The following is a 27,409-nucleotide window of genomic DNA, read 5'->3' on the forward strand; positions in this document are numbered from 1 at the left end:
TTGTGGCGCAGTGGTTAGCACTACAGCCTTGCAGCGCTGGGGTCCTGGGTTCTAATCCCACCCAGGACAACATCTGCAAAGAGTTTGTATGTTCTCTCCGTGTTTGCGTGGGTTTCCTCCGGGCACTCCGGTTTCCTCCCACATTCCAAAGACATACTGATAGGAATTCTAGATTTTGAGCCCAATCGGGGACAGTGATGATAATGTGTGCAAAAATGTAAAGCGCTGCGGAATATGTTAGCGCTATATAAAAATAAAGATTATTATTATTATTATATTGCTCTGCACCGTTCATTATGGCCCCATAGATGCTCCTTATAAAGCTGTGCCCCATATATATTGCTCTGCACCGTTGATTATGACCCCATAGGTGCTCCTTATAAAGCTGTGCCCTATATATATATATATATATATATATATATATATATATATATATATATATATATATATATATATATATATATATATATATATATATATATATATATATATATATAGAAAAAAAAAAAAAAAAAAGAAAAAAAAAGAAAAAAAAAACAAAAAAAAAACCAACCAGCACTCCCAATGTGAACACATGCAAGCTGCAAGCTATATATATATATATATATATATATATATATATATATATATATATATATATATATATATATATATATATATATATATATATATATATATATATTGCTCTGCACTAGGGTTGAGCGACCTTGACTTTTTTAGGGTCGAGCCGGGTTTTGCGAAACCCGACTATCTCAAAAGTCGAGTCGAGTGAAATCGGCCGATTATGGCGAAAAGTCGAGGATCGACCGAAACACGAAACCCAACGCAAAGTCAATGGGAATTTTTTTTTCTCTCTCTCTCTCTCTCTCTCTCTCTCTCTCTCTCTCTCTCTCTCTCTCTCTCTCTCTCTCTCTCTCTCTCTCTCTCTCTCTCTCTCTCTCTCTCTCTCTCTCTACCTCTGTCTTCACTCTGCCCACGCTCCTTCATTGGCTGAAAAAAATGGCGCCGAGCGCGTCATACGAAACGCGACTTTGGCATGAAAGTCGCGTACCGCATGGCCGACCCCACACAGGGATCGGGTCGGGTTTCATGAAACCCGACTTTGCCAAAAGTCTGCGACTTTTGAAAATGAACGATCCGTTTCGCTCAACCCTACTCTGCACTGTTCATTATGGCCCCATAGATGCTCCTTATCACGCTGTGCGGTGCCATATAGAATGCTCTGCACCGTTGATTATGGCCCCATAGATGTTCCATATATAATGCTGCTGCTGCAATAAAAAAAAAAAAAAAAATCACATACTCGCCTCTCTTGCTCAGGATGGCAGCGCTTTCAATAATTACCTGCTCCTCGTACGGCTCCGTCTCCAGCACTGACGCTCAGCAGAAGGCGCGCACTGACTACGTCACCGCGCCCTCTAACCTGAGCGTCACTGCTAGAGGACGCTGCAGACGGAGCCGCATCGGAGCGAGGAGCAGGTAAATATAGCGCAGCGCTGCGCTCCCCTTACCTGCTCCTGGCGCGGTCCCTGCAGTCCCTGGCTTTCCCGACGCTGCAGCTTCTTCCTGTAATTGAGCGGTCACATGGCACCGATCATTTACAGCAATGAATATGCGGCCCCTCCCCTATGGAGGCGGAGCCGCCTATTCATTTCTGTAATGAGCGGTGCCATGTGACCACTCAGTACAGGACGAATCTGCAGCGCCGGGGAAGCCAGGGACTGCAGGGACCGCGCCGCAGCAGGTAAGTATGACTACACAGCCCCCGCTCTCCCTCCCCTGCTGACACCCGGGTATATGACTCGAGTATAAGCCAAGAGGGGGACTTTCAGCCCAAAAAAAATGGGCTGAAAATCTCAGCTTATACTCGAGTATATACGGTATATGTATATGAGCCATATTTATTTTTTATAATTTTTTTTTCTGTACACATTTCCTAAAGTTTGTCATTGACACAATGGTACTGAATTTGGAGGACCCTGTTTCTAGGTATTTTATTGTGCAATGAATACCAGAAAAACAAAACCCCAAACTACCTGAGAATTGCAGGGAAAGGGGGTGGAGAGTTCTCAATTTTCTGCACTCGGAAAATAGTAAAAGAAGAAAGAATCTATTACGGTACATTGAATGGTAAAATGGATGGTGTCTAAGTTGTCCCACAAAAATAATAACGTGTGGCTACATTAACGAACACATGAAAAAGTTTTCATTCTTTTGACAGGGTAAAAAAAATGCAAAAACAGAAAATGACAATGTTGGGAATGGTTAAAGCAAAAGAAAAATACAAGTATATAAATACAGCAGGATCACCAGGCAAACCTAAAAAAATACATGCACATGTAGATTCTATGGTGATGTAAAGTAATTTTAAGTTGTCTACTTTGATTTTAGTTGGTGACAAAGTGCCTGCTGACATTCGAATTATTGAAATCCGATCAACAACTTTACGTGTTGATCAGTCAATTCTGACAGGTAAGAACCTAAACTTAAGTTACTTTACCGCGAATACCATTAGAGGTGTGTGGCAGGATTTTCAACATATTGCTACATGACAAAGAAAGACCCCTATAGTAAAATTTTTGACATTTTTGTTATGTGTATATTTAATTACTTGGGATCGTTTAGTATATTATTTTTAAGCCAAAATTTACATCTAGAGTGACCATTTTGTTAGTTCCATAGTAAAAGTGACAGCTAGTAGAAAGAGTAAAATATCTGTATCTTATGGTATTTCTGTTGTAAAAATACAAACAATCCCTTATCCTTTGGATAGGGGATAACTTGCTGACTGCTGGGGGTCCAACCAACAGTCGCAGATTAGAATAGGGGATGACTTGCTAATCACTCTAGGTCTGATCACTGCAATTCCCAGCAATCTCGAGAAAGGGGCTTGGGATCTCTGAGAACTGTTATTTGTGAATGTAGCACTGGTGTACAGACAGAAAAGGGCCACTGTGCAAGAACAATACATGGGCCCTTTGCGGCCTTAGAGCTCCTAAAAATGCAAAATTACACCTGATTTGGAGGTAGAAATGGGCCCCTTATCTATTGGGCCCCTGTTTGTTCGCACAGGTTGCACCAATGATATGTCCGCCCCTGGAATGTAGCGCAGGTATGCTTGTATGGCCTCTGCTCCATTTGTTGTCTATGGGACTGCCAAGCACCCCATTTGGCTACTTCCATCTGTCAGATAATGTGCATCAGGCATGCGTGATTGGCTAATTGTCAGTTGTTGTTGTCTGTTAGCCTATCGCGGATGCCTTTTATGCGGCAAAGCGCTAGCCTACCCAGGCCAGTGTGATAAACCATTCTGAACGGGTAAGATGCTTTGGGTGTGTGGATTCGAGCACACAGACATCCTATAGGTCATCATGATTGGCTTAATCTCAATCACTAGATCAAAGCGGCCAGATATTTGTGATTATGAGGACACTGATAACCACACCCCTTGAGGAAGCTGCACCCGAAATGAACGTTGGGGTCAATTGCTGGTGCAATGCTGGAATATAACAATGAGTATTTATCACCAGTAAGATCTAAGAACTATGATGTTTTCTGTGAGTATGTCACTTATGCAATCTATGCTGGCACTGAATTATATGCATGGATTGTGTTTTATACTTGATATCTGACACTTGGCAAGTAATTACAATTAAACAATGTGATATATTCAATGTGGCCATGCCTTTGAAGATATGTTTTTACCCTGTTTGAATGACTAAAGTTTATCGCCATATAACCATTTGATATATGACATGACTGCAATTTTATATACACAAACTTTAATTCTATAAACACACACATGCACACACACAAACGCAGCTGGTGAAATAAAGAATTAAACCAATTTTCTAAGTACCGTAAATATACTTCTAAAGGTGCTGTTGACATGAAATTGTCACCAAATATCTGTAACAACCCATCCAATGCATACAGGTAAAGAAATCAAACCATAGATGTCCATAAATTGTGTAATAGTGAGAAGTTACTTAGGGAAAATGTATTGAACACCTGAAGACAGGAGCAAAAAACCATGGAAAGTAATGACACCAGCTGAAATCTATCAGCGGTTAGCAAGCAATCCTGCCACTTAGTAAAAAATATCTGCTGGTTAAACTGATGGACAATAAAATTGATGGGTAAAATCGGTGAGCTGTCTCAAGATATTTGCAACCTTATTGTTTCAAAACATACTGATTGCATTGGTTGCAGAAACATTTCTAAACTACTGAAGGTTCTAGTGAGAAATGTTGGTGCCATAATATGGAAGTGGAAATAACATTATTTCACCATAAACAGGCTACATGCAGATGCTCTCCACAGAGGAGTGAAAAGAATTATCAGAAGAGTCATCAAAGAGCCGAAGACCACCTATGGTGGGTACAATTATTTCAAAGACAACTATTTCAATCAATCTCAGAGTCCCGCATGGAGTATGTAAGATTCCATTGTTGAACAACAAGAAGCATGTTCAAACGTGTTTAATTTTTGCTCAACAACATTTAGACAACCCTGCAAAATACTGGGAGAATATAGTCTGAGATGAGACCAAAATTGACGTCTTTGGATGCTAGAATTCACACCATGTTTTGAAAACTAAAATGCACTGCATGTCTCCCCAAAAACAACCTACCAACAGTGAACTTTGGAAGTGGGAACATCATGGCGCGTGGGGCTGTTTTTTCAGCATATGGCCCTGGCAAACTTCACATAATTTGAAGGAAGGATAAATGGACAAATATGCCAAGACATTCGTGATAAAAATCTACTTCCATCTACCAGGATGATGAAGATGAAATGAGGGTGAATATTTCAGCAAGACAATGATCCCATACACTCAGCAAAGGAAATTAATTTATGGACATCTATGGTTTTATTTCTTTGCCTGTGTGGATTTTATGGGTTGTTACTGACAACTGGTGAGAATTTCATGTCAATAGCACCTTTAGAAATATATGTACTTAGAACATTTGTGACTTGTTCCATACTTATTTCACCCACTATATATACCTTAAACGGTCCCCCGAGTAAGCCAACCACGCGAAACGCGCGTCGGGGCCTTATATTCAGCCTGCTGAGGTCTCTCCTTCCCACATGGGTAAGCACTTGCTGTGTTTGGGCTCATGAGTGGGGTTACTTTAGCCATATTTGGTAACGGCATCTGCGTATATGGGCTCCCTATGTAACTATTTATGGATTGAGGGATGCCCCTTTTTACAAATCTATAACCTACTCTTAGTACTAGCACATATGGAGGAATCCTCTCTGGCTGTTTTTTTTTTTTTGTGTTCTTTCCCCTTCCCTCTCATCATGTGCTTTTGTATCTTGGCTTTTAGCCGTTTTGTACTGTTAATGAGCTTTTGTAATAAATAATTGTTTTTGATACTATAAGTAAATGACTTGGGCTCTATTCTTATATTTATACCCATGAGAGTACACTCCTGATTCTCTGTAGGTTTCTCATACCTTAAATGCTATAGAGATCTATATCCAATTTTATAGGTGTGCATTTGTTTATTGGTCTTTGTAACATGTACTGTATATACAAATCATTCTAATTAAATATTCATAGTAGTTCCCTGACCATTGTTGTTGAGATCCTCTATCAAGCTAGAATCTGAGTTTATGTGTAAATATATATCCAGACATACATACATACCGTATTTTTCGGACTATAAGACGCACCGGACCATAAGGCGCACCCCAAATTTGGGGTGAAAATTGCAGAAAAAAAGATTTTTTATAAGATGGGGGTCCGTCTTATTGTCCGAATTTACAGTATCTTACCTGAGGGCTGGCGGTGGCAGAGCAGGGTCACAGGAGGCAAGGTGTCGGCAGAGGTGGGGTGGTGCTGGGATGAGGAGGTGCTGGGATGAGGAGGTGCTGGGATGAGGAGGTGCTGGGATGAGGAGGTGCTGGGATGAGGAGGTGCTGGGATGAGGAGGTGCTGGGATGAGGAGGTGCTGGGATGAGGAGGTGCTGGGATGAGGAGGTGCTGGGATGAGGAGGTGCTGGGATGAGGAGGTGCTGGGATGAGGAGGTGCTGGGATGAGGAGGTGCTGGGATGAGGAGGTGCTGGGATGAGGAGGTGCTGGGATGAGGAGGTGCTGGGATGAGGAGGTGCTGGGATGAGGAGGTGCTGGGATGAGGAGGTGCTGGGATGAGGAGGTGCTGGGATGAGGAGGTGCTGGGATCAGGAGGTGCAGTGAGAGGTATGGCGTGAGAGGGGTCCCAGGCTTACCGTGCAGGCAATGCAGGCCTACCGCAGTGGCAGAGGTGCAGCGGCAGAGGAGGCGCAGTAAGCGGGGTCCCTTTCCCCGGTATGGTGATGCAGCAGCCCGGTAAGCAGCAGAGCCGGGTGAATCCTGTTATCGGTGGGGGCGGCCATCTTCCTGAGGCCGCACGTGTGCAGATGAAGCGCTCTGCTTCCCGGGGCTTCAGGAAAATGGCCACGGGAGGCCACGCGTGCGCAGATGGAGATCGCGGCGGCCATTTTCCTGAAGCCCCGGGAAGCAGAGCGCTCCATCTGCGCACGCGCGGCCTCAGGAAAATGGCCGCCACCACCGATAACAACAGGATTCACCCGGCTCTGCTGCTTACCGGGCTGCTGCATCACCTCACCGGAGAAAGGGACCCCGCTTACTGCGCCTCCTCTGCCGCCGCACCTCTGCCGCTGCACCTCTGCCGCCACGGTAAGCCTGCATTGCGACTATTAGACGCACCCCCCATTTTCCCCCCTTTTTTGGGGGGAAAAAGTGCGTCTTGTAGTCCGAAAAATACGGTACATACATACATACATACATACTGTACATACATATTGCTTATGTTCTCCTGGTTCTCCTTTTTATTATGAATTTATAAATTGGAACATCACTTCTTGTTTTGTGTTATATACTATAAAATATATTACACATTTTTGCACTGTGGTCACCCTAAATGCTTTTCTCACAGCAAATTGCATTTTGGGTTATAAATAATCTAACGATACAGAATGTCCGCCTCGGATACTATATTTAGAAAGTAAGGTAAAACATGGTATTTTACTTTTTACAGGAGAGTCTGTTTCGGTGATAAAACATACAGATCCAATCCCAGACCCCAGAGCAGTCAATCAGGACAAAAAGAATATGCTTTTCTCTGTAAGTAAAAGTTAAGCCTGTCAGTTAATATACAATTTTTGGTCTTGCTCTGTAAATTTATATTTTACGACTGCATTTTTGCAAATTACGTTGAAGTTAATTTAAATGTCAAGATTTTAAAATGTAAGTGTGCTACAGGCCGTGTAAGGAGATAGGACCATGACACCCATAGGTTTTCTGTGTACCCCATGAGATGCTGTGTTCTATCCTCGCAACAATGCTATGCAACGTTGATAACTTGGAGGCACATCTGAGACTATATAGTGATAGAACAGCATATTTAACATTCTGTTTACTTGGTTTAATTATGTCCTTGTTTTACAATCACTTTGCTGTTTTTTTAGGGAACCAATATTGCTGCTGGTAAAGCTGTTGGAGTAGTTATTGCAACAGGTGTTTTCACAGAGATCGGGAAGATCAGAAATCAGATGGTTGCTACCGAGCCAGAGAAAACTCCTCTGCAACAAAAGCTGGATGAATTTGGACAACAGCTATCTAAAGTTATCTCATTGGTCTGTGTGGCTGTTTGGGTCATCAACATCGGCCACTTTAATGATCCTGTTCACGGGGGCTCTTGGTTTCGTGGAGCTATATACTACTTTAAGATTGCTGTGGCCCTGGCTGTGGCGGCTATTCCTGAAGGGCTTCCAGCTGTAATTACTACCTGTCTGGCTCTTGGTACACGTAGAATGGCTAAGAAGAATGCTATTGTGAGGAGTCTGCCATCCGTTGAGACTCTTGGCTGCACATCGGTCATCTGTTCAGACAAAACTGGTACTCTGACAACCAATCAGATGTCTGTGTCCAGGGTAAGTGATTCTTCCATTGCTACTTATCAATGCTTTCTGGTACAGTACACTGTAATTATTTTTTCAAAAGGAAAAATAACTAATGGCTACATGTTAGAAGTTTTAATCTTTGAGGCATTAATTGCACCGACCCTCACTGATCGCTGGGTGGTGTGTATGGACTCATAGGAGGAAAGCCATATAGCCGTACAGGCTTAACCTCCAGATGACTGCTTCTGCTCATTCATTTCAGCTATTAGTGTGGATTTCAAGCAAGTGGACTCACAACTATCAAAGGTTATGATCTGTCCCTATGACATGTCAACATTCTTCTGAACCTGAAGTTTAGAAAAAGTAAAGCCCTTAATTTAGCAACTTCTGTCCAAATTGACTTATGGATTGTATCTACCTGTTACTGCCTTACTGCATAATATTTTCTTTAGATCGAACAGACTGCTTTATTAGTTGAAAGCTGCTGATGGTTCATGATTTATGTGCACGGACTGAGAGTACTCCTAAAATGTATTGTGAATGTAGGTACATGCCAATGTGTAAAGTATTTTGTTTTTTTTTTACTTTCTCGCAAATTAAAGAGCAACTAAGAGATCTGTCTATGCTGTGGTTTTAGGCACGTTGTCATATTGTTATATTTCTGTGTTATATTTCTGTATACAGTTTGTGAAAAAACAACGTATCATGTATTGAATGTTGCAAGCAAGTTCAAGGTTTCCAAATAGAAGCCAAATGGAGACTTGAATATTCTGATCCCATATAAAGTAGTTAGGTCAGGTACATTCCTGCTCTTAATACCCGTTTGAGGCTTATGGTCAGTATTTTAGACTACTGACTTACTGTTTCAGCTATTTGGTACTTTGCCCCAAACTATATTCTGTTGTCTCTTAAATGGGGTTTTCTAGGTTTTCATTGGATAGTTAATCCATGTCAGATTGGTGATGGTCCTAAACCCAGCACCCTCAGCGATCTGCTGTTTTCAGCTCTGGTGAAGGCCGGATATAAGCAATGAATGGAACTGAATGACACAGCTCATTCACTGTACTTAGTAGTGGCCTTTCTTAGGTACTGCAGTATATTTCCTCTTGTAATGAATGTGCACTGAGCTGCAGTACCAGAGTATAGCCACTAGAAAGTAAACAGCATTGTATTGTTTGGCTTCATTCACAGTTTACAGCTATTTGGTGAGTGGCGGTGAGTTTCAGATCACCACCATTCTGATGTTAATAGGTCCATAAAATGGCTCATGATGAGGATAGGTCTTCAGTGATAAAGTACACATGGAAATCCCCTTACATACTAACTCCAACAGCACTGTTTAATATGATTATTTCTCTTCTCTGTCTTTTGCTCTTTGTCTCTCTAACATTCTGTTCTTTCTGCCAAGTGTCTCCATACCCCTATTTTTCTCGTAAGTACAATGGTATGTGATTTGACTATTTGTGATTACTTGCTAGTACACTCCCTGACAGAAGTTATGTCGCTTATCCATGTTAAGTAAATAAAAGCTTATAACCTGATGTTAAATTCATCTATTGGTTGTATAAATTATTCTTTTGAAAGCTGAAACCCTCCGAAATGTGGTTTAGGTTAAGAAAATAATTTGGCATCAATGCAGAAATATTGATCAGTTAATGGACACAGAATGGTCAGATTTTGGGAAGAAGTAATGTGATATACAAACAAATAACTTAAAATACAAATATATGTTGCATAACATTGGTGAATGAAGTTGTGGTGCGATTAGAGTCATATTTAATATTTTTAAATTCAAGGGAAAAGAAAGCGGTCACTAGGGAGCGCTGTGAGGGTCACAGTTAAAATTGAAAGCAAAAGGTCCACCGCAGCTCCAGCTGTTAACCTTCTAGGAGGATACAAAATGCAGTAAAGAATAGTAATAACGGTTTCGACTTCCACCTGATGAAGACGGTTTAACCGTTGAAACGCGTTGTGGTTCAACACTAAAATCCTTGTTTTGGTCTCATTTCCAGCGCTCCTAGGACCGTTATTACTATTCTTTACTGCATATTTAATATTTTGTGTGACTTCCATGAGCTTGAAGGACTGCATCCATGCAGTTCAACAGTGATTCATACAATTTATTAATGAAGTCATCAGGAATATCAAAGAATGCAGTCTTTCATGCCTCCCAGAGTTCATCTAGATTCTTTGGTTTTGTCTTCCAAGCTTCTCTTTCATCCTACCCCAAACATGCTCAATGATGTTCATGTCTGGTGACTGGGCTGGCCGGCCCTTGAGCACCTTGATCTTTTTTGCCTGGAGGAACTTTGTTGTAGAGATGGATGTATCAGATGAAGCACCATCCTGCTGCAGAATTTGACCCCTTTTATCATTTGGAATATAAGAGGTAGCTAATACTTCTTGATATTTTAGGCTATTGATATTGCCTTCCACCTTGCAAATGTTTTGCACACCCCCATATTGAATGTAACCCCAGACCATGATTTTTCCACCACCAAATTTAACTGTTTTCTGGGTGTATTTTGGCTCCATACGGGCTCCGGTAGGTCTTCTGCAGTATTTGCAGTGGCTGTGGTGTAATTCTACTGAAGATTAATCAGATAAATCCACCTTCTGCCTCTTTTCCAGCATCCATCTGTTTAGCAGGCTGTGGGACTTTGCAAATGCCGCATGGTTTTTTACTTGCCTTTTGTTTAGTGCTGGCTTCTGGGCACTAATTCGACCATGGAGGCCATTTCGAGACACAATCCTTCAAACTGTTCTAGTTGACACAGGAACTTGAGGTAACCAGGTCTGTTGGACCTCTGCTGCAGGGGCTTACTTTGGATTTTCTAACCAACAAATGTTCCTCCTGAGCAGTTGTCTTGCCTTGCAGTCTTGCAGTTGTCTGCCGGACCTAGGCAGTCTCTTCAAATCTTTTTTTAATTCTTTGTACTGACGCTTAGACACATTAAAGGTGCCAGCCACATCTACAGTGGATCTGGTCTTCAGCCTCTTGATAATCCAGGCTTTGGTCGCAGGGTGGATTTTTGGCATGTTGTCAGAGCTCAAGTTGCAGTTCAAGTGACGGTCTGGGGTGCTGGGTTTCTTTTTATACACACACTAATTAACCGATCATTTACTGAGCATAGGTGAGGATGTAAACTGTTATGATCTGGTGGATTAGGAGCAACATGGGACGAGCTCTGAAGGAAGTGGTACCTGTACTGACCGCAGTCCCTAAGCTCAACACAACACTATAAGTAGCCGTGGGATGCTCCTAACACTCCCTAGGCACCTCGTCACAGCCTGAGAACTAACTACCCCTAAAGATAGAAACAGGAAAACTATCTTGCCTCAGAGAAAATCCCCAAAGGATAGATAGCCCCCCACAAGTAATGACTGTGAGTGGAGAGGGAAAAGACATACACAGAATGAAACCAGGATGAGCACAGGAGGCCAGTCTAGCTAGATAGGTAGGACAGGATGGAATACTGTACGGTCAGTATAAAACACTACAAAAAATCCACAGAGTTTACAAAAATCTCCACACCTGACTATATGTGTGGAGGGTAAATCTGCTTCCCAGAGCTTCCAGCTACACAGAATTAATTCGTACTGACAAGCTGGACAAACATAGAAAGCACAGAACGGATAAGTCCACAACCTGTGGACAGAAAAGAGCAAGCAAGGACTTAGCTTTGCTGAACTGGTCAGGATAACAGGGAAATCCAAAGAGATGTGAATCCAACCAGGAACCATTGCCAAGTGGCACAAGCTGAAGGAAAGAGCCAGGCTAAATAGCCGAGCAGAATAGACAATCAGTGGAAGCAGCTGCTGACAGCTAAATCCAAGGAGCAGCCATTTCTCTTAAAACCACCAGAGGGAGCCCAAGAGCAGAACTCACAAAAGTGCCACTTACAACCACCGGAGGGAGCCCAAGAGCGGAATTCACAACAGTAAACTAGGATTGGGTGCATTATATGACCAGGCGACAAAACTTTTGTCTTTCCAGAATCTGACCATTCTGTGTCCATTAACTGATCAATATTTCTGCATTGATGCCAATTTATTTTCTTAACCTAAACCACATTTCGGAGGGTTTCGGCTTTCAGAAGAATAATTTATACAACCAATGGATGAATTTAACGTCCGGTTACAACCTTTTATTTACATAACATGGATAAGCGACATAACTTCTGTCAGGGAGTGTATAGATGATGCAAATCGATTGGCATGGTCCAGTGGGCTAGGTCAGTAATTTATGGCCGTCGGACGGGAGACCTAAAAAACCACCTTTTACCTGATGGCATTTCTGACTTCTCTTTTGAGTAGTCAGCCCGGTGCAAGTTCATCTTTGCAGCAAGTTGCACATGATACATCACACTAGGCCAGCTAATCAAATGAAGAGCTTTAGATGCTGGGAGGAAGGCAGCAATTCTCAGGGCGCCTTTCTGAAGCCACAGCATGGCTGTAGGACTGTGTCTTGTGAATCTATTCACATAATCGCTTCTAGTTAGTCATGTGCAGTATTATGGGCACACAGCTACTACTAGGACCATGTTATGGCATCATTTCTACTTCTAATGTATAAAAAGTCTGCCGTCTTGTTTAACAGCATGTACAATCTCAGTCCATTAACTGTATCTGAGGCCACAATTCCTTAATGGACTTTAGAAGAAAAATTGACCTTTTGAGCCTGTGGGTTAAGCCTGGGTGTTAAAACCAAAGTAATCCTCGTTATAAATCATGTAAGCGACCTGAAATCCAGGGTGATAATTATGAAATAGTTTCCATTTTCACTCTCATTATTCCATTCATCACTTTCTTGTAGCGACTGAATCCATTTTACAAGATTCTTCCAGAAACAGATTTTAATCTCGCCGGACCCAGAGCATAATAAACATAAGATGTAAAGAAAACACTTGTGCTCCCCTCTCCAGCCCATCCTCGTCATCCGTTGCAGCATTTTCAGATTGCGAACGCTTGCACTGATATCCCGGGGTCTTTGACGCTGGGACAAGACTTCAGACTGAGGCCTGACAGGGGTGTTCATGTGTGCACGTGCAAGACCCCGCAAATGGCAGCTTTCTGAAGAACCGTATGGATGATATGGAAGGGTTGGAAAGAAAAGTACCGGTACTTTTTTTTTTTTTCATTTTTCAATGTTTTGATGGCCTCTTGCGCATTCTGGAAAATGCAGATTATGATAAAATTCAAATACAATTCAATTGCACTCAGATTTTTTTTCTCTCTCATTTTTAGTTATTAACCTTAAAGTATAGCTTCCAAAATGAATTACCTAGGTATCAGTCCCAGTAATGAATATATTGAGCTTCTTTGGAGCCTTATATCCTGGTCAGATGTGAAATCTGTAATAAAATGAATAGCATAATAATAGTCTAATAATCAGTATAAAACTGAGAAGTAGAATAAAATCCTTTTTTTTTTTTTTTAAATAAATAAACCTATTTAAAAGCAGAGGGGTGCTGTTGTGCAGTGGTTATACGAGTTGAGGCTAGGGCTGGTAGATTTAGTGAAGTTGATTCATGAGCAGATATCCCATGTAGATTGTGATCACAACTAAGAATATATACAGGGGAGAAAATAAGTGTTTGATACACTGCAGATTTTGCAAGTTTCCACACCTACAAAAAATGATGAGGTCTGTAATTATCGTAGGTACGCTTCAACTGTGAGACAGATTCTAAAAATAAAAACCAGAAAATCATATTGTATGATTTTTACATAAATAGTATTTTATTGCATGAAATAAGTATTTTATCACCTCAAGCAGCAAAAATTCTGGCTCACAGACCTGATGGTTTTTCTTTAACCCTTTTAACGAGGGTGGTTTGCATGTTGATGACCAGACCAATTTTTACAATTCTGACCACTGTCCCTTTTATGAGGTTATAACTCTGAGACGCTTCAACGGATCCTGATGATTCTGACATTTTCTTGTGACATACTGTACTTCATGATAGTGGTAAAATTTCTTTGATGTGACTTGCGTTTCTTTGTGAAAAAAAAACGAAATTTGGTGAAAATTTTGAACATTTCGTAATTTTTCAATCTTTCATGCCCTTAAATCACACAGATATGTCACACAAAATACTTAATAAGTAACAGTTCCTACATGTCTGCTATACATAAGCACAATTTTGGAAACTATTTTTTTTTCAGTTAGGGAGTTGTAAGGGTTAAAATTGACCAGCGATTTCTCATTTTTACAACACCCATTTTTTTATTTTATTTTTTTTTATTTATTTTTTTTTTAGGGACCACATCACATTTGAAGTCACTTTCAGGGGTCTATATGACAGAAAATACCAAAAAGTAATACCATTCTAAAAACTGCACCCCTCAAGGTGCACAAAACCACATTCAAGAAGTGTATTAACCCTTCTGGTGCTTCACATGAATTTTTGGAAGGTTTTTAAAAAAAAATAAATAAATAAATAAACATTTTAACTTTTTCACAAAAAAATTACTTCAGAAACAGGAGAGATTGTGCAATTTATTGTGCAATTTGTCCTGAGTACGCCGATACCCCATATGTTGGGGTAAACCACTGTTTGGGCGCATGGCAGAGCTCGGAAGGGAAGGAGCGCCGCTTGACGTTTTCAATGCAAAATTGGCTGGTATTGAGATCGGACGCCATGTCGTGTTTGGAGAGCCCCTGATGTGCCTAAACAGTGGAAACTTCCCACAAGTGACACCATTTTAGAAAATACACCCCTCAAGGAACTTATCTAGATGTGTGGTGAGAACTTTGAACCCCAAGGTGTTTCACTAAAGTTTATAATGCCCGGGCGTGAAAATAAAAAAATCATATTTTTTCCACAAACGTGATCTATTAGTCCCCCAATTTTTTATTTTCCCAAGGGTAACAGAAGAAATTGGGCCCCAAAAGTTGTTGTCCAATTTGTCCTTTGATACCCCATATCTGGGAGAAAACTACTGTATGGACACACATTGGGGCTCGGAAGGGAAGTGGTGATGTTTTGGAATGCAGACTTTGATGGAATGGTCTGTGGGCATCAAGTCGCTCTTGGAGAACCCCTGATGTGTCTGAACAGAGGAAACCCCCCCAATTCTAATCCCAACCCTAACCGTAATCCCAACAGTAACCGTAATCCTAACTTTAGCCCCCACCCTAACCCTAATGGGGAAAATAGAAATACCGTATTTTCTGGTTATAAGATGACTGGGCGTATAAGACGACCCCCAACTTTTCCATATAAAATATGGAATTTGGGATATACCCGCCATATAAGACGGGGGTCATCTTATACGCCCTACGGCGTGTGGTTCCCAGGGTCTGGAGGAGAGGAGACTCTCCTTCAGGCCCTGGGATCCATATTCATGTAAAAAATAAAGAATGAAAATAAAAAATATGGATATACTCACCCCTCCGACGGACCCTGGCTCTCAGCGCTGCAAGCGTCTGCCTCTGTTCCTAATAATGCAGTGAGTGTAAGACCTTCGATGACGTCGCGGTCACGTGAGCGGTCAGAAAATACGGTACATTTTATTTATTTTATTATTTTTCCCTAACTAAGGGGGTGATAAAGGGGGGTTTGGTTTACTATTAATAGCACTTTTTTATGATTGGCAGCTGTCACACACTAAAAGACGCTTTTTATTGCAAAAAATAGTTTTTGCATCACCACATTTTGAGAGCTATAATTTTTCCATATTTTGGCTGAGTCATGTGAGGTCTTGATTTTTGTGGGACGAGTTGACGTTTTTATTGGTACCATTTTCAGGCACATGACTTTTTTGATCGCTTTTCATTCCGATTTTTGTGAGCAGAATGAGCAAAAAACAGCAATTCATGAATTTCTTTTGGGGGGGTGTTTATACCGTTCTGCGTCTGGTAAAATTGATAAAGCAGTTTTATTCTTCGGGTCAGTACGATGACAGCGATACTTACCTTATTTATATACAGGTCCTTCTCAAAAAATTAGCATATAGTGTTAAATTTCATTATTTACCATAATTAATGATTACAATTAAACTTTCATATATTATAGATTCATTATCCACCAACTGAAATTTGTCAGGTCTTTTATTGTTTTAATACTGATGATTTTGGCATACAACTCCTGATAACCCAAAAAACCTGTCTCAATAAATTAGCATATTTCACCCATCCAATCAAATAAAAGTGTTTTTTAATAACAAACAAAAAAACCAACAAATAATAATGTTCAGTTATGCACTCAATACTTGGTCGGGAATCCTTTGGCAGAAATGACTGCTTCAATGCGGCGTGGCATGGAGGCAATCAGCCTGTGACACTGCTGAGATGTTATGGAGGCCCAGGATGCTTCAATAGCGGCCTTAAGCTCATCCAGAGTGTTGGGTCTTGCGTCTCTCAACTTTCTCTTCACAATATCCCACAGATTCTCTATGGGGTTCAGGTCAGGAGAGTTGGCAGGCCAATTGAGCACAGTAATACCATGGTCAGTAAACCATTTACCAGTGGTTTTGGCACTGTGAGCAGGTGCCAGGTCGTGCTGAAAAATGAAATCTTCATCTCCATAAAGCATTTCAGCCGATGGAAGCATGAAGTGCTCCAAAATCTCCTGATAGCTAGCTGCATTGACCCTGCCCTTGATGAAACACAGTGGACCAACACCAGCAGCTGACATGGCACCCCACACCATCACTGACTGTGGGTACTTGACACTGGACTTCAGGCATTTTGGCATTTCCTTCTCCCCAGTCTTCCTCCAGACTCTGGCACCTTGATTTCCGAATGACATGCAAAATTTGCTTTCATCAGAAAAAAGTACTTGGGACCACTTAGCAACAGTCCAGTGCTGCTTCTCTGTAGCCCAGGTCAGGCGCCTCTGCCGCTGTTTATGGTTCAAAAGTGGCTTTACCTGGGGAATGCGGCACCTGTAGCCCATTTCCTGCACACGCCTGTGCACGGTGGCTCTGGATGTTTCCACACCAGACTCAGTCCACTGCTTCCTCAGGTTCCCCAAGGTCTGGAATCGGTCCTTCTCCACAATCTTCCTCAGGGTCCGGTCTCCTCGTTGTACAGCGTTTTCTGCCACATTGTTTCCTTCCAACAGACTTACCATTGAGGTGCCTTGATACAGCACTCTGGGAACAGCCTATTTGTTGAGAAATTTCTTTCTGGGTCTTACCCTCTTGCTTGAGGGTGTCAATGATGGCCTTCTTGACATCTGTCAGGTCGCTAGTCTTACCCATGATGGGGGTTTTGAGTAATGAACCAGGCAGGGAGTTTATAAAAGCCTCAGGTATCTTTTGCATGTGTTTAGAGTTAATTAGTTGATTCAGAAGATTAGGGTAATAGGTCGTTTAGAGAACCTTTTCTTGATATGCTAATTTATTGAGACAGGTTTTTTGGGTTATCAGGAGTTGTATGCCAAAATCATCAGTATTAAAACAATAAAAGACCTGACAAATTTCAGTTGGTGGATAATGAATCTATAATATATGAAAGTTTAATTGTAATCATTACATTATGGTAAATAATGAAATTTAACACTATATGCTAATTTTTTGAGAAGGACCTGTATATATTTTTTTATGTTTTGACGCTTTTACTTGCTTAAAAAATAATTATTTGTGCATCGCTTTATTGTGAGAGCTCTAACTTTTATTTTTCTGGTGATGGAGCTATATGGCGGCTTATTTTTTGAGGGACAAGATAACATTTTCAGCGGTACCACATTTATTTCTATCAGTCTTTTTGATCGCGTTTTATTCCACTTGTTTGGCGGTATGATGATAAAGCATAGCTTTTCTACCTTTTTTTTTTTTTAAATGGCATTCACTAAAGGGGTTAACTAGTGGCACAGTTTTTATAGGTCGGGTCATTATGGACGCGGCGATACTAAATATGTGTACTTTTGTTGTTTATTTTGTTAATTCAAATATTTATTTATTGATAGAATAAATATTTATTTTTTAAAAATATTTTTACAATTCAAATTTTTTTTTTTTTTATTCATTCTAACTTTTTTATACTTTGTCCCACTATGGGACACTCATTTTGTGCAGGCTGATCGCTTATATCTCATGCACATCTGCATACCATATAAGCTGTCAGCGCTGCACTCTGTGCACACTGACTTCAGAGACATCCGGACATGCACTGTGCTTGTCTTGCCTTGAAAAGCCATAGATGGTATATCACTCTCCATAAGGAGAAACGTTGCCCCTTAGACCCCAATCCAGAGCCTCTCATCTAGCCAAATTAGTGCTCATGCTTCGCACTGACAAGGGCCAACAGCCCGAAACACCGTGTCTGAGAACTGAGATACTGATTTGGCTTTTATCCCAAGTCATATTGCATGACTCGTTAAAGGGTTGGTTATGAGTTGTAGGATCGCTACTTCCAACAGGTGGCGCTATAGAGTTTAAGTCCTCTTTTTTTCTCTGAAGAGGCAATTTGCATATTGGATTAAAGGGAAAATCATTAAGGCTATGTGCACTTGTTGCGGATCCACAGCGTTTTTTCTGTGCGGAATTGCACCAATTCCACAAAGGATTACTCAAGCAAGGTTAATCAATGGGAATCCAGAATTGGTGTGCACATTCTGCGGAAAATTCCGTCCTGATTCGCAGCATTTATTTTCCGCATGTCAATTCTTTTTGCGGATCTGCAGCGTTTCTGCACCCATTGACTTAAATTGAGTCAGTCAAATCCGCAGCCAAACAGCAGGTGTAAAAAGGTTTGCAGATTTGTGTGCCAAAAACACTGCAGAAAGGAAATGTCAGAAGGAGGAAGTGTGGGCGGAGAATTTGTGTGGGCGGAGAATATGTCCATGTCTGCGGGTGTCTCTGTGTGAGTGTGTGTGTGTGTGTGTACCCAGGTGTCGTCTGTTAGGACTACTACTCTCCCATTCTGCTATGTCAGCTGTCCATCTAACAGTGACCACATGAGCTGATGGTGGGAGAGTAGTCCCATCATTTGGGGCCTTTGGTCAATTGTAAAAAAAAAAAAAAACATTTGCATAATTACATGAAATATACATTCTCACCGAACACCTAATCCCTGACGCCCGTGTCTCCTGTAAGCAATCAAAAATAATAAACCAGCATATACTCCCTGTCCGCCATAGTCCATTTAATATCGAGTGTCCCACGACGTTCTCGCGTGTAGAACAGTCACATCGGGAGATGTTATCGCTCTACCGGGCCGCTGGCGATACACTGACATGAGTCAATCGCTCCAGCAGTGTATCACGGAGTCGCTGCGAGAGTTCACTGGAGTTCATCAGCTGATCAGCTCCGGTGCTCTCATTTGCGGCACCGCTGCGTGAGAAGCGCAGCTGTGCCGTAAGTGACAGCACTTGAGCTGATCAACTCCTGTGAACTCTGTGATACAATGACAGGAGGTAGTCACTCCCACAGTGTATCACCGGCAGCCGGGTAGAGCGGTCACGTCTCCTGTAGGTTAATTATGTTAATGCTCCTACAGAAGCTGGTGACTGTGTGTGTGTCTGTGTGTGTGTTTGTCTTTATTTAATATTAATGAGGGTCTATGACTGAAGAGGTTGAACAAGGAAATTACATCACAATTTTATTTTTTTTAACTCCTTTACCCCCAAGGGTGGTTTGCACGTTAATGACCAGGCCAATTTTTACAATTCTGACCACTGTCCCTTTTAGGTTATAACTCTGGAACGCTTCAACGGATCCTGATGATTCTGACACTGTTTTCTCGTGACATATTGTACTTCATGATAGTGGTAAAATTTCTTTCATATTACCTGTGTTTAATTGTAAAAAAAAATGGAAATTTGGCGAAAATTTTGAAAATTTTGCAATTTTCCAACTTTGAATTTTTATGCAATTAAATCAGAGATATGTCACACAAAATACTTAATAAGTAACATTTCCCACATGTCTACTTTACATCAGCACAATTTTGGAACCAAAATTTTTTTTGTTAGGGAGTTATAAGGGTTAAAAGTTGACCAGCAATTTCTCATTTTTACAACACCATTTTTTTTAGGGACCACATCTCATTTGAAGTCACTTTGAGGGGTCTATATGATAGAAAATACCCAAGTGTGACACCATTCTAAAAACTGAACCCCTTAAGGTGCTTAAAACCACAGTTAAGAAGATTATTAACCCCTCAGGTATTTCACGGGAATTTTTGGAATGTTTAAAAAAAAAATGAACATTTAATTTTTTTTCACAAAAAATTTACTTCACCTCCAATTTGTTTTATTTTACCAAGGGTAACATAAGAAATAAAACAAATTGCACAACAACTTTTAGGGTCCAGAGTACGCTGATACCCCATATTTGGGAGTAAACCACTGTTTGGGGGAACAGCAGAGCTCGGAAGGGAAGGAGCGCCATTTGACTTTTCAATGCAAAATTGACGAATTGAGATAGGACACCATGTTGCGTTTGGAGAGGCCCTGATGTGCCTAAACATTGAAACCCCCCACATGTGACACCATTTTGAAAGTAGACCCCCTAAGGATCTTATCTAGATGTGTGGTAAGCACTTTGACCCACCAAGTGCTTCACAGAAGTTTATAACGCAGAGCCGTGAAAATAAAAATTCTTTTTTTTCCCACCAAAATTATTTTTTAGCCCCCAGTTTTGCATTTTCCCAAGGGTAACAGGAGAAATTGGACCCCAAAAGTTGTCCTATTTGTCCTGAGTACGCTGATACCCCATATGTGGTTGGAAACCACCGTTTGGGCGCATGGCGGAGCTCGGAAGGGAAGGAGTGCCGTTTGGAATGCAGACTTAGATGGATTGGTCTGCAGGCGTCACGTTGCATTTGCAGAACCCCTGATGTACCTAAACAGTGGAAACCCCCACAGGTGACCCCATATTGGAAACTAGACCCCCCAAGGAACTTATCTAGATATGTTGTGAGAACTTTTTTCCACAAAATTATATTTTGGCCCCCAGTTCTGTATTTTCCCAAGGATAACAGGAGAAATTGGACCCCAAAAGTTGTTGTACAATTTGTCCGGAGTACGCTGATACTCCATATGTTGGGGTACACCCCTGTTTGGGCACACGGGAGAGCTCGGAAGGGAAGGAGCACTGTTTTACTTTTTCAACGCAGAATTGGCTGGAATTGAGATCGGACGCCATGTCGCGTTTGGAGAGCCCCTGATGTGCCTAAACAGTGGAAACCCCCCAATTCTAATTGAAACCCTAATCCAAACACACCCCTAACCCTAATCCCAACGGTAACCCTAACCACACCCCTAATCCCAACCCTAATCCCAACCATAAATGTAATCCTAACCCTAACTTTAGCCCCAACCCTAACTGTATCCCTAACCCTAGCCCCAACCCTAACCCTAGTCCCAACCCTAGCCCTAACCCGAATGGGAAAATGGAAATAAATACATTTTTTAAATGTTATTATTTTTCCCTAACTAAGGCCTCTTTCAGACGTCCGTGTCTCCGGTACGTGTAGTGACAGTTTTCTCATGTACCGGAGACACTGACACACGTAGACCCATTCAAATGAATGGGTCTATGCACGTGTGTCCATGTTGAAAACACGGAGACATGTCCGTTTTTCACCGGCAGCACGTACCGCAATACGTGCACACGGAGAACAGTGTGCACTCTCCTCCGTGTGCACGTACCGCCCGCAGGAGAGACAGTGCTACAGTTATGCGCTGTCCCCCCCGCGTGCGGTGCTGAATCCAGAATTCATCCCTTGGGGGGGAGATATCACACTATAGTGTCAGGTCGCTGATCTGACACTTTGCACAGCACTGTTAGATCAGTGATCTGAGAGGCGTGCTCCTGGCTTACCAGCGCCTGCTCTGAGCAGGTGCTTGTCAGCCACCTCCCTGCAGGACTCGGAAGCAGCCCCGCGGCCATTTTGGATCCGGGGCCTGCAGGGAGGGGGGTTGCTCCGGGGGGTCTCATGAAAGCACACAGGGAGCCCCCTCCCTACGCTATGCCCCGGGAGCGCGGCTGATCGCATATGATGTTCTATCCCGTCGGTGTTCATACGGGTCCACCCCACCTTGAAGGGATAGTACGTCAGAAATGGGTTAATAATATATCTTTTTTAGCTCTATGGATTTGTAAAAATGCAAGAAAACCCACATGAAAATCCACATCAAAAACGCATCAAATCTGCATAAAAACCGCACGGATATTCAACTGCATTTTCTGCCAAAAGAGGCAGAAATAGCGCAGAATTTTACACAAGTAAATCCGCAACGTGCGCACATAGCCTTAAACTTTGAAAATTGGTAATTTTTAGAATTTTTTGATGAATTTTTGATATTTTTATAACTAAGCACAGAAAATATCAACATAAATTTACTATTATCATAAAGTACAAGTTCCCAATTGTCCATCCACTAGATCAAGCATTCAAAAAAGAACTTTACACATTTGCATATTTTTCTTCTAAAAAAAAAAAAAACGCCTTTTACAACCATCAACCTTTAAGCCTGTGACCGCCTCTTGAGGTAGACTGTTTCACCGACTAAGGCTATCTGCACACATTGAGTAAATGGATGCAGAAATTTCTGCACCTTTTCTGCATCTCTTGGCAGGAAAAACACAGCTGCAGAAACACGTTTTCGTCTGTGCATTTTGCCTGCGTTTTTCACCATTGACCTCACTCAAATCAGTCAAAAAACACAGAGAATTCAGATTTGGTGCAGAAAATAACCTGCAGCATGTCAGTCGAAAATACTGAACATGTGCATGACAGGTCAGGTTTCTCATTCACTTTGCTGGCAGCAGGACTGCTTCAGGTTTTGCTAACATCTGCATGGCAAAAACACACCAAATCTGCAACATGTGCATAAGTTCTTATGGTAAAGAAGCCTTACCGCCTTTGGCGATTGATTGATTGATTGATTGAACCTGGCTATCTACAGATGGTGGGAATGCCCCTTTGTTTTTTGAGAAGGTTTTACATAAAGCTGATTTTAACTAAACATTTTCTTTAGATGTCTCTTCTCGAGACTAAATAAAATTAATTATTTTAGTCTTTCGTCATAACTGATCTGCCCTTATCAATTTTGTAGCTCTTTTTATACATTATCAAATTCCAGGACTTAATTTCTATGAACTGGTGGCCCAGATGAGGCCCCACAAACAATTTCTAAAGACTATAGTAGTAATTCATCCCTGTCCCACAAATCCATCCCTTTTTTTTTTTTTTTTTAATACATAACAATATACTGCTAGCCTTAGAAGCCTCTGACACTGAATAGTTATTTAGTCTGATTTACAATTGACTCTCCTGGTTTTACTCCCCCTAGAACATATGGTACACATGTTATTAATGCCCTTGAGCGTAACTTTACATTTCTCCACATTAAACCTCATCTGCCAAGCCGATGCCCAAGTACTCATTTGCCCAATTCAGTTTGTATTGTATGAACATCTTCCATAGACTGCACTATACTACATAGCTTGGTGTCATCTGAAAAAAATACACACTACACTATTAATCTCTTCTTCAATATTATTAATAAACAAGTTAAATAATAGTGGACCAAGCACTGAACCTTGGGGTACACCACTTACCACGGGGACCAATCAGAGCAACAGTCATTTACTCCAACTCCCTGGGTGCAGGCTTTGAGCCAGTTTTCATTCCAATTGCAATCCTTACTTTCTAAGCCAATTAGGCATCTGTGAGGGAAAGGACCAAATGTGTTTGCAAAGTTCAAAAACTCTGTATCCACAGGCACGCCTCTGTCCAGATGTCTCCTAACCTCTTCATAAATGCTAATCAACTTAGGTTGACCATTTCTGTCCTTAATTTGCTGGCTCTCACTTAATAACAATATTTTCTACCACATATTCTATATAGAAATCACTTACAAGCCACTCAAATTTTCCCACTATGGATGTTAAGCTTACTAGTGTAAAATTACCAAGGAAAAACATGGAAGCCCTTTTTGAAAATGGGTACCACATTGTAGAGTCTACATAAATTCTGTATAGGGGCACATCGGTTAGGCTAGTTTCACACTTGCGGTAGAATCCGCAGCGTTTAATCCGCAACCTGAAACGCAAGATAAACCGCATGCAAATGCGTACAAACGCAGCATTTTTTAGACGCATAAGGTAAAGCATGCAGTTAAAAAACGCTGTGTTTTCTTGCTTTTTCATGCGTTTTGCATGCGTTCGCATTTTCTGTGCGCATGGTGGAAAATTTAACAGGAGAAAAATCTAGTTAAACAAACACCGCCAATGGGACTACAGTGGGCGTGTATTATGAGATACATATTTTTCTACTGGATCCTGTGTCATGATGGATCTTCACATGGAGAGCTTTTATTTCAACCTGGATTTAAGCATCAAGCTGTTTCTTGGCTGTGCGTTTGCTTAGGAGCAACAAAGAAATAGAGAATGACAGAGAAGGACACGGCGTAGGCGTTTTTGGAGACACTCCATTATTGTACTTCGGGAGAGACGTGGAGCCTACCACACGCTATATGGTGAGCTTAATGCCAATCCGGACAAATTACCGGTATATACCAGGATGTCTCAAGAGTCTTTTCGGGATTTGCTTGGTCGTGTCCAAGGAGCCATCTGGAGACAGGACACCCAGCTCCGTAGAGCGATTCCTGCAGAGGAATGTCTCCTGGTCACATTAAGGTACGTAATAATTCTAAACAAATGCTAGTCATAGTTATTGTTGGTGTCTGCCATGTATTATTTGTATTTTCCTTTGTCTTTAGCTAAACACCACCATAAATAGAATTGTTTGTAAAAAAATATTTTTTACATTTTATTTCAGATTTCTGTCTTCCGGAGAGGGCTCATCATCGCTCCACTTTCAGTAGCGGCTTGGAATTTCCACCTTGTCTTGAATAGTTACGGACCCCTGCCTGGCTTTATGGAATGTTCTCCAGGATGAATGTATCCCTCTACCCACCGCGGACATGTGGATGGAAATTGCAGAAAAATTCTGAAGTGTGTGTGATTTCCCAAACTGTTTGGTAGCGGTGGATGAAAAGCACATAAGGATTATCAAACCCACCAGAACTGGATCGCAGTACTTCAACTACAAAAAATATTTTTCTGCAGTGCTCATGGCAATAGCAGATGCGGACTGTCGCTTCATCACCGTGGACACTGGAGCTTTTGGGCGTGGCAATGACTCACAGACTTTCAAGAACTCTGACATGGGCCGACGTGTTGTGAATTCTGTGGCTGAATTCACTCCTGTGGTCACAAGTGGTACTGCAGCTTCTGAGCTTCCTCCCTCAGGTGTTCTGGTGAGCTCGTTAACTGCTTCATTACTTAACTCCGCCTGATGCTGCTATCCTTGCTCCTTGTCAATGTTTCAGTGTTGGATCTGAGCTTCTCCTGATTGTTCCTGTGACCTGCTGCTCTGTATAGCTAAGTGCTTTTTGCTTTTTTGTTGCTTTTTTTCTGTCCAGCTTGTCTTTTGTTTTGCTGGAAGCTCTGAGACGCAAAGGGTGTACCGCCGTGCCGTTAGTTCGGCACGGTGGGTTTTTTTTGCCCCCTTTGCGTGGTTTTGCTTTAGGGTTTTTTGTAGACTGCAAAGTTTGCTTTTCTGTCCTCGCTCTGTCCTAGAATATCGGGCCCCACTTTGCTGAATCTATTTCATCCCTACGTTTTGTCTTTTCATCTTACTCACAGTCATTATATGTGGGGGGCTGCCTTTTCCTTTGGGGAATTTCTCTGGGGCAAGTCAGGCGTATTTTTCTATCTTCAGGCTAGCTAGTTTCTTAGGCTGTGCCGAGTTGCCTAGGTAGTTGTTAGGCGCAATCCACAGCCGCTTTTAGTTGTGTTTAGGATAGGATCAGGTGTGCAGTCTACAGAGTTTCCACGTCTCAGAGCTCGTTCTTGTATTTTTGGGTATTTGTCAGATCACTGTGTGCGCTCTGATCGCTAAGCACACTGTGTTTCTGGATTGCCTTCATAACACCTGTCATTAGCATACATAACAGTACAAGGAGCCCAACTAATGATTCTCAATAGAGGGAAAGAAAAAGTTCTGACATCATTTTTTTTTTTTTTTTTTTCTGCTCTGTGTTCACTTTTTTTTTTTCCCCCTAGACATTTGGGTGATTCTGGACACAGGTGTGGACATGGATATTCAGGGTCTGTGCTCTTCAATGGATAATCTCGTTATAAATGTACAAAAAATTCAAGATACTATTGATCAGAAATCTATGTTAGAACCAAGAATTCCTATTCCTGATTTGTTTTTTGGAGATAGAACTAAGTTTCTAAGTTTCAAAAATAATTGTAAGCTATTTCTGGCCTTGAAACCTCATTCTTCTGGTAATCCTATTCAACAGGTTTTGATTATTATTTCTTTTTTGCGCGGCGACCCTCAAGACTGGGCATTTTCTCTTGCGCCAGGAGACCCTGCATTGAGTAGTGTCGATGCGTTTTTCCTGGCGCTCGGATTGCTGTACGATGAGCCTAATTCAGTGGATCAGGCTGAGAAAAATTTGCTGGCTTTGTGCCAGGGTCAGGATGATATAGAAGTATATTGTCAGAAATTTAGGAAATGGTCAGTACTCACTCAGTGGAATGAATCTGCGCTGGCAGCTTTGTTCAGAAACGGTCTCTCTGAGGCTCTTAAGGATGTCATGGTGGGATTTCCTATGCCTGCTGGTTTGAATGAGTCTTTGTCTTTGGCCATTCAGATCGGTCGACGCTTGCGCGAGCGTAAATCTGTGCACCATTTGGCGGTACTGCCTGAGGTTAAACCTGAGCCTATGCAGTGCGATAGGACTATGACTAGAGTTGAACGGCAGGAATACAGACGTCTGAATGGTCTGTGTTTCTACTGTGGTGATTCCACTCATGCTATTTCTGATTGTCCTAAGCGCACTAAGCGGTCCACTAGGTCTGCCGTCATTGGTACTGTACAGTCCAAATTCCTTCTGTCCATTACCTTGATATGCTCTTTGTCGTCGTTTTCTGTCATGGCGTTTGTGGATTCGGGCGCTGCCCTGAATCTGATGGATTTGGATTATGCTAAACGTTGTGGGTTTTTCTTGGAGCCTTTGCGGTGTCCTATTCCATTGAGAGGAATTGATGCTACACCTTTGGCCAAGAATAAACCTCAATACTGGGCCCAGCTGACCATGTGCATGGCTCCTGCACATCAGGAAGTTATTCGCTTTCTGGTGTTGCATAATCTGCATGATGTGGTCGTGTTGGGGTTGCCATGGCTACAAACCCATAATCCAGTATTGGATTGGAATTCCATGTCGGTATCCAGCTGGGGTTGTCAGGGGGTACATGGTGATGTTCCATTTTTGTCGATTTCGTCATCCACCCCTTCTGAGGTCCCAGAGTTCTTGTCTGATTATCAGGATGTATTTGAAGAGCCCAAGTCCGATGCTCTACCTCCGCATAGGGATTGTGATTGTGCTATCAATTTGATTCCTGGTAGTAAATTCCCTAAAGGTCGATTATTTAATTTATCCGTGCCCGAACACGCCGCTATGCGCAGTTATGTGAAGGAATCCCTGGAGAAGGGACATATTCGCCCATCGTCAT

General features: G+C 41.7%; 1 protein-coding gene across 1 annotated transcript in view; it reads left to right on the forward strand.

Annotated features, from left to right (window-relative positions):
• Positions 1-27,409, forward strand: part of LOC138670279 (sarcoplasmic/endoplasmic reticulum calcium ATPase 3) — a 319,975-nt gene that overhangs the window by 175,846 nt on the left and 116,720 nt on the right. Inside the window, exons 6-8 of the mRNA XM_069757474.1 lie at positions 2,392-2,472; positions 7,054-7,139; positions 7,484-7,948. Of these exons, the coding sequence (XP_069613575.1) occupies positions 2,392-2,472; positions 7,054-7,139; positions 7,484-7,948 (632 nt within the window). The remainder of the gene's footprint in view (positions 1-2,391; positions 2,473-7,053; positions 7,140-7,483; positions 7,949-27,409) is intronic.

Source organism: Ranitomeya imitator, chromosome 3, assembly GCF_032444005.1.
Source record: "Ranitomeya imitator isolate aRanImi1 chromosome 3, aRanImi1.pri, whole genome shotgun sequence".
NCBI classification, from domain to species: Eukaryota; Metazoa; Chordata; class Amphibia; order Anura; family Dendrobatidae; genus Ranitomeya; species Ranitomeya imitator.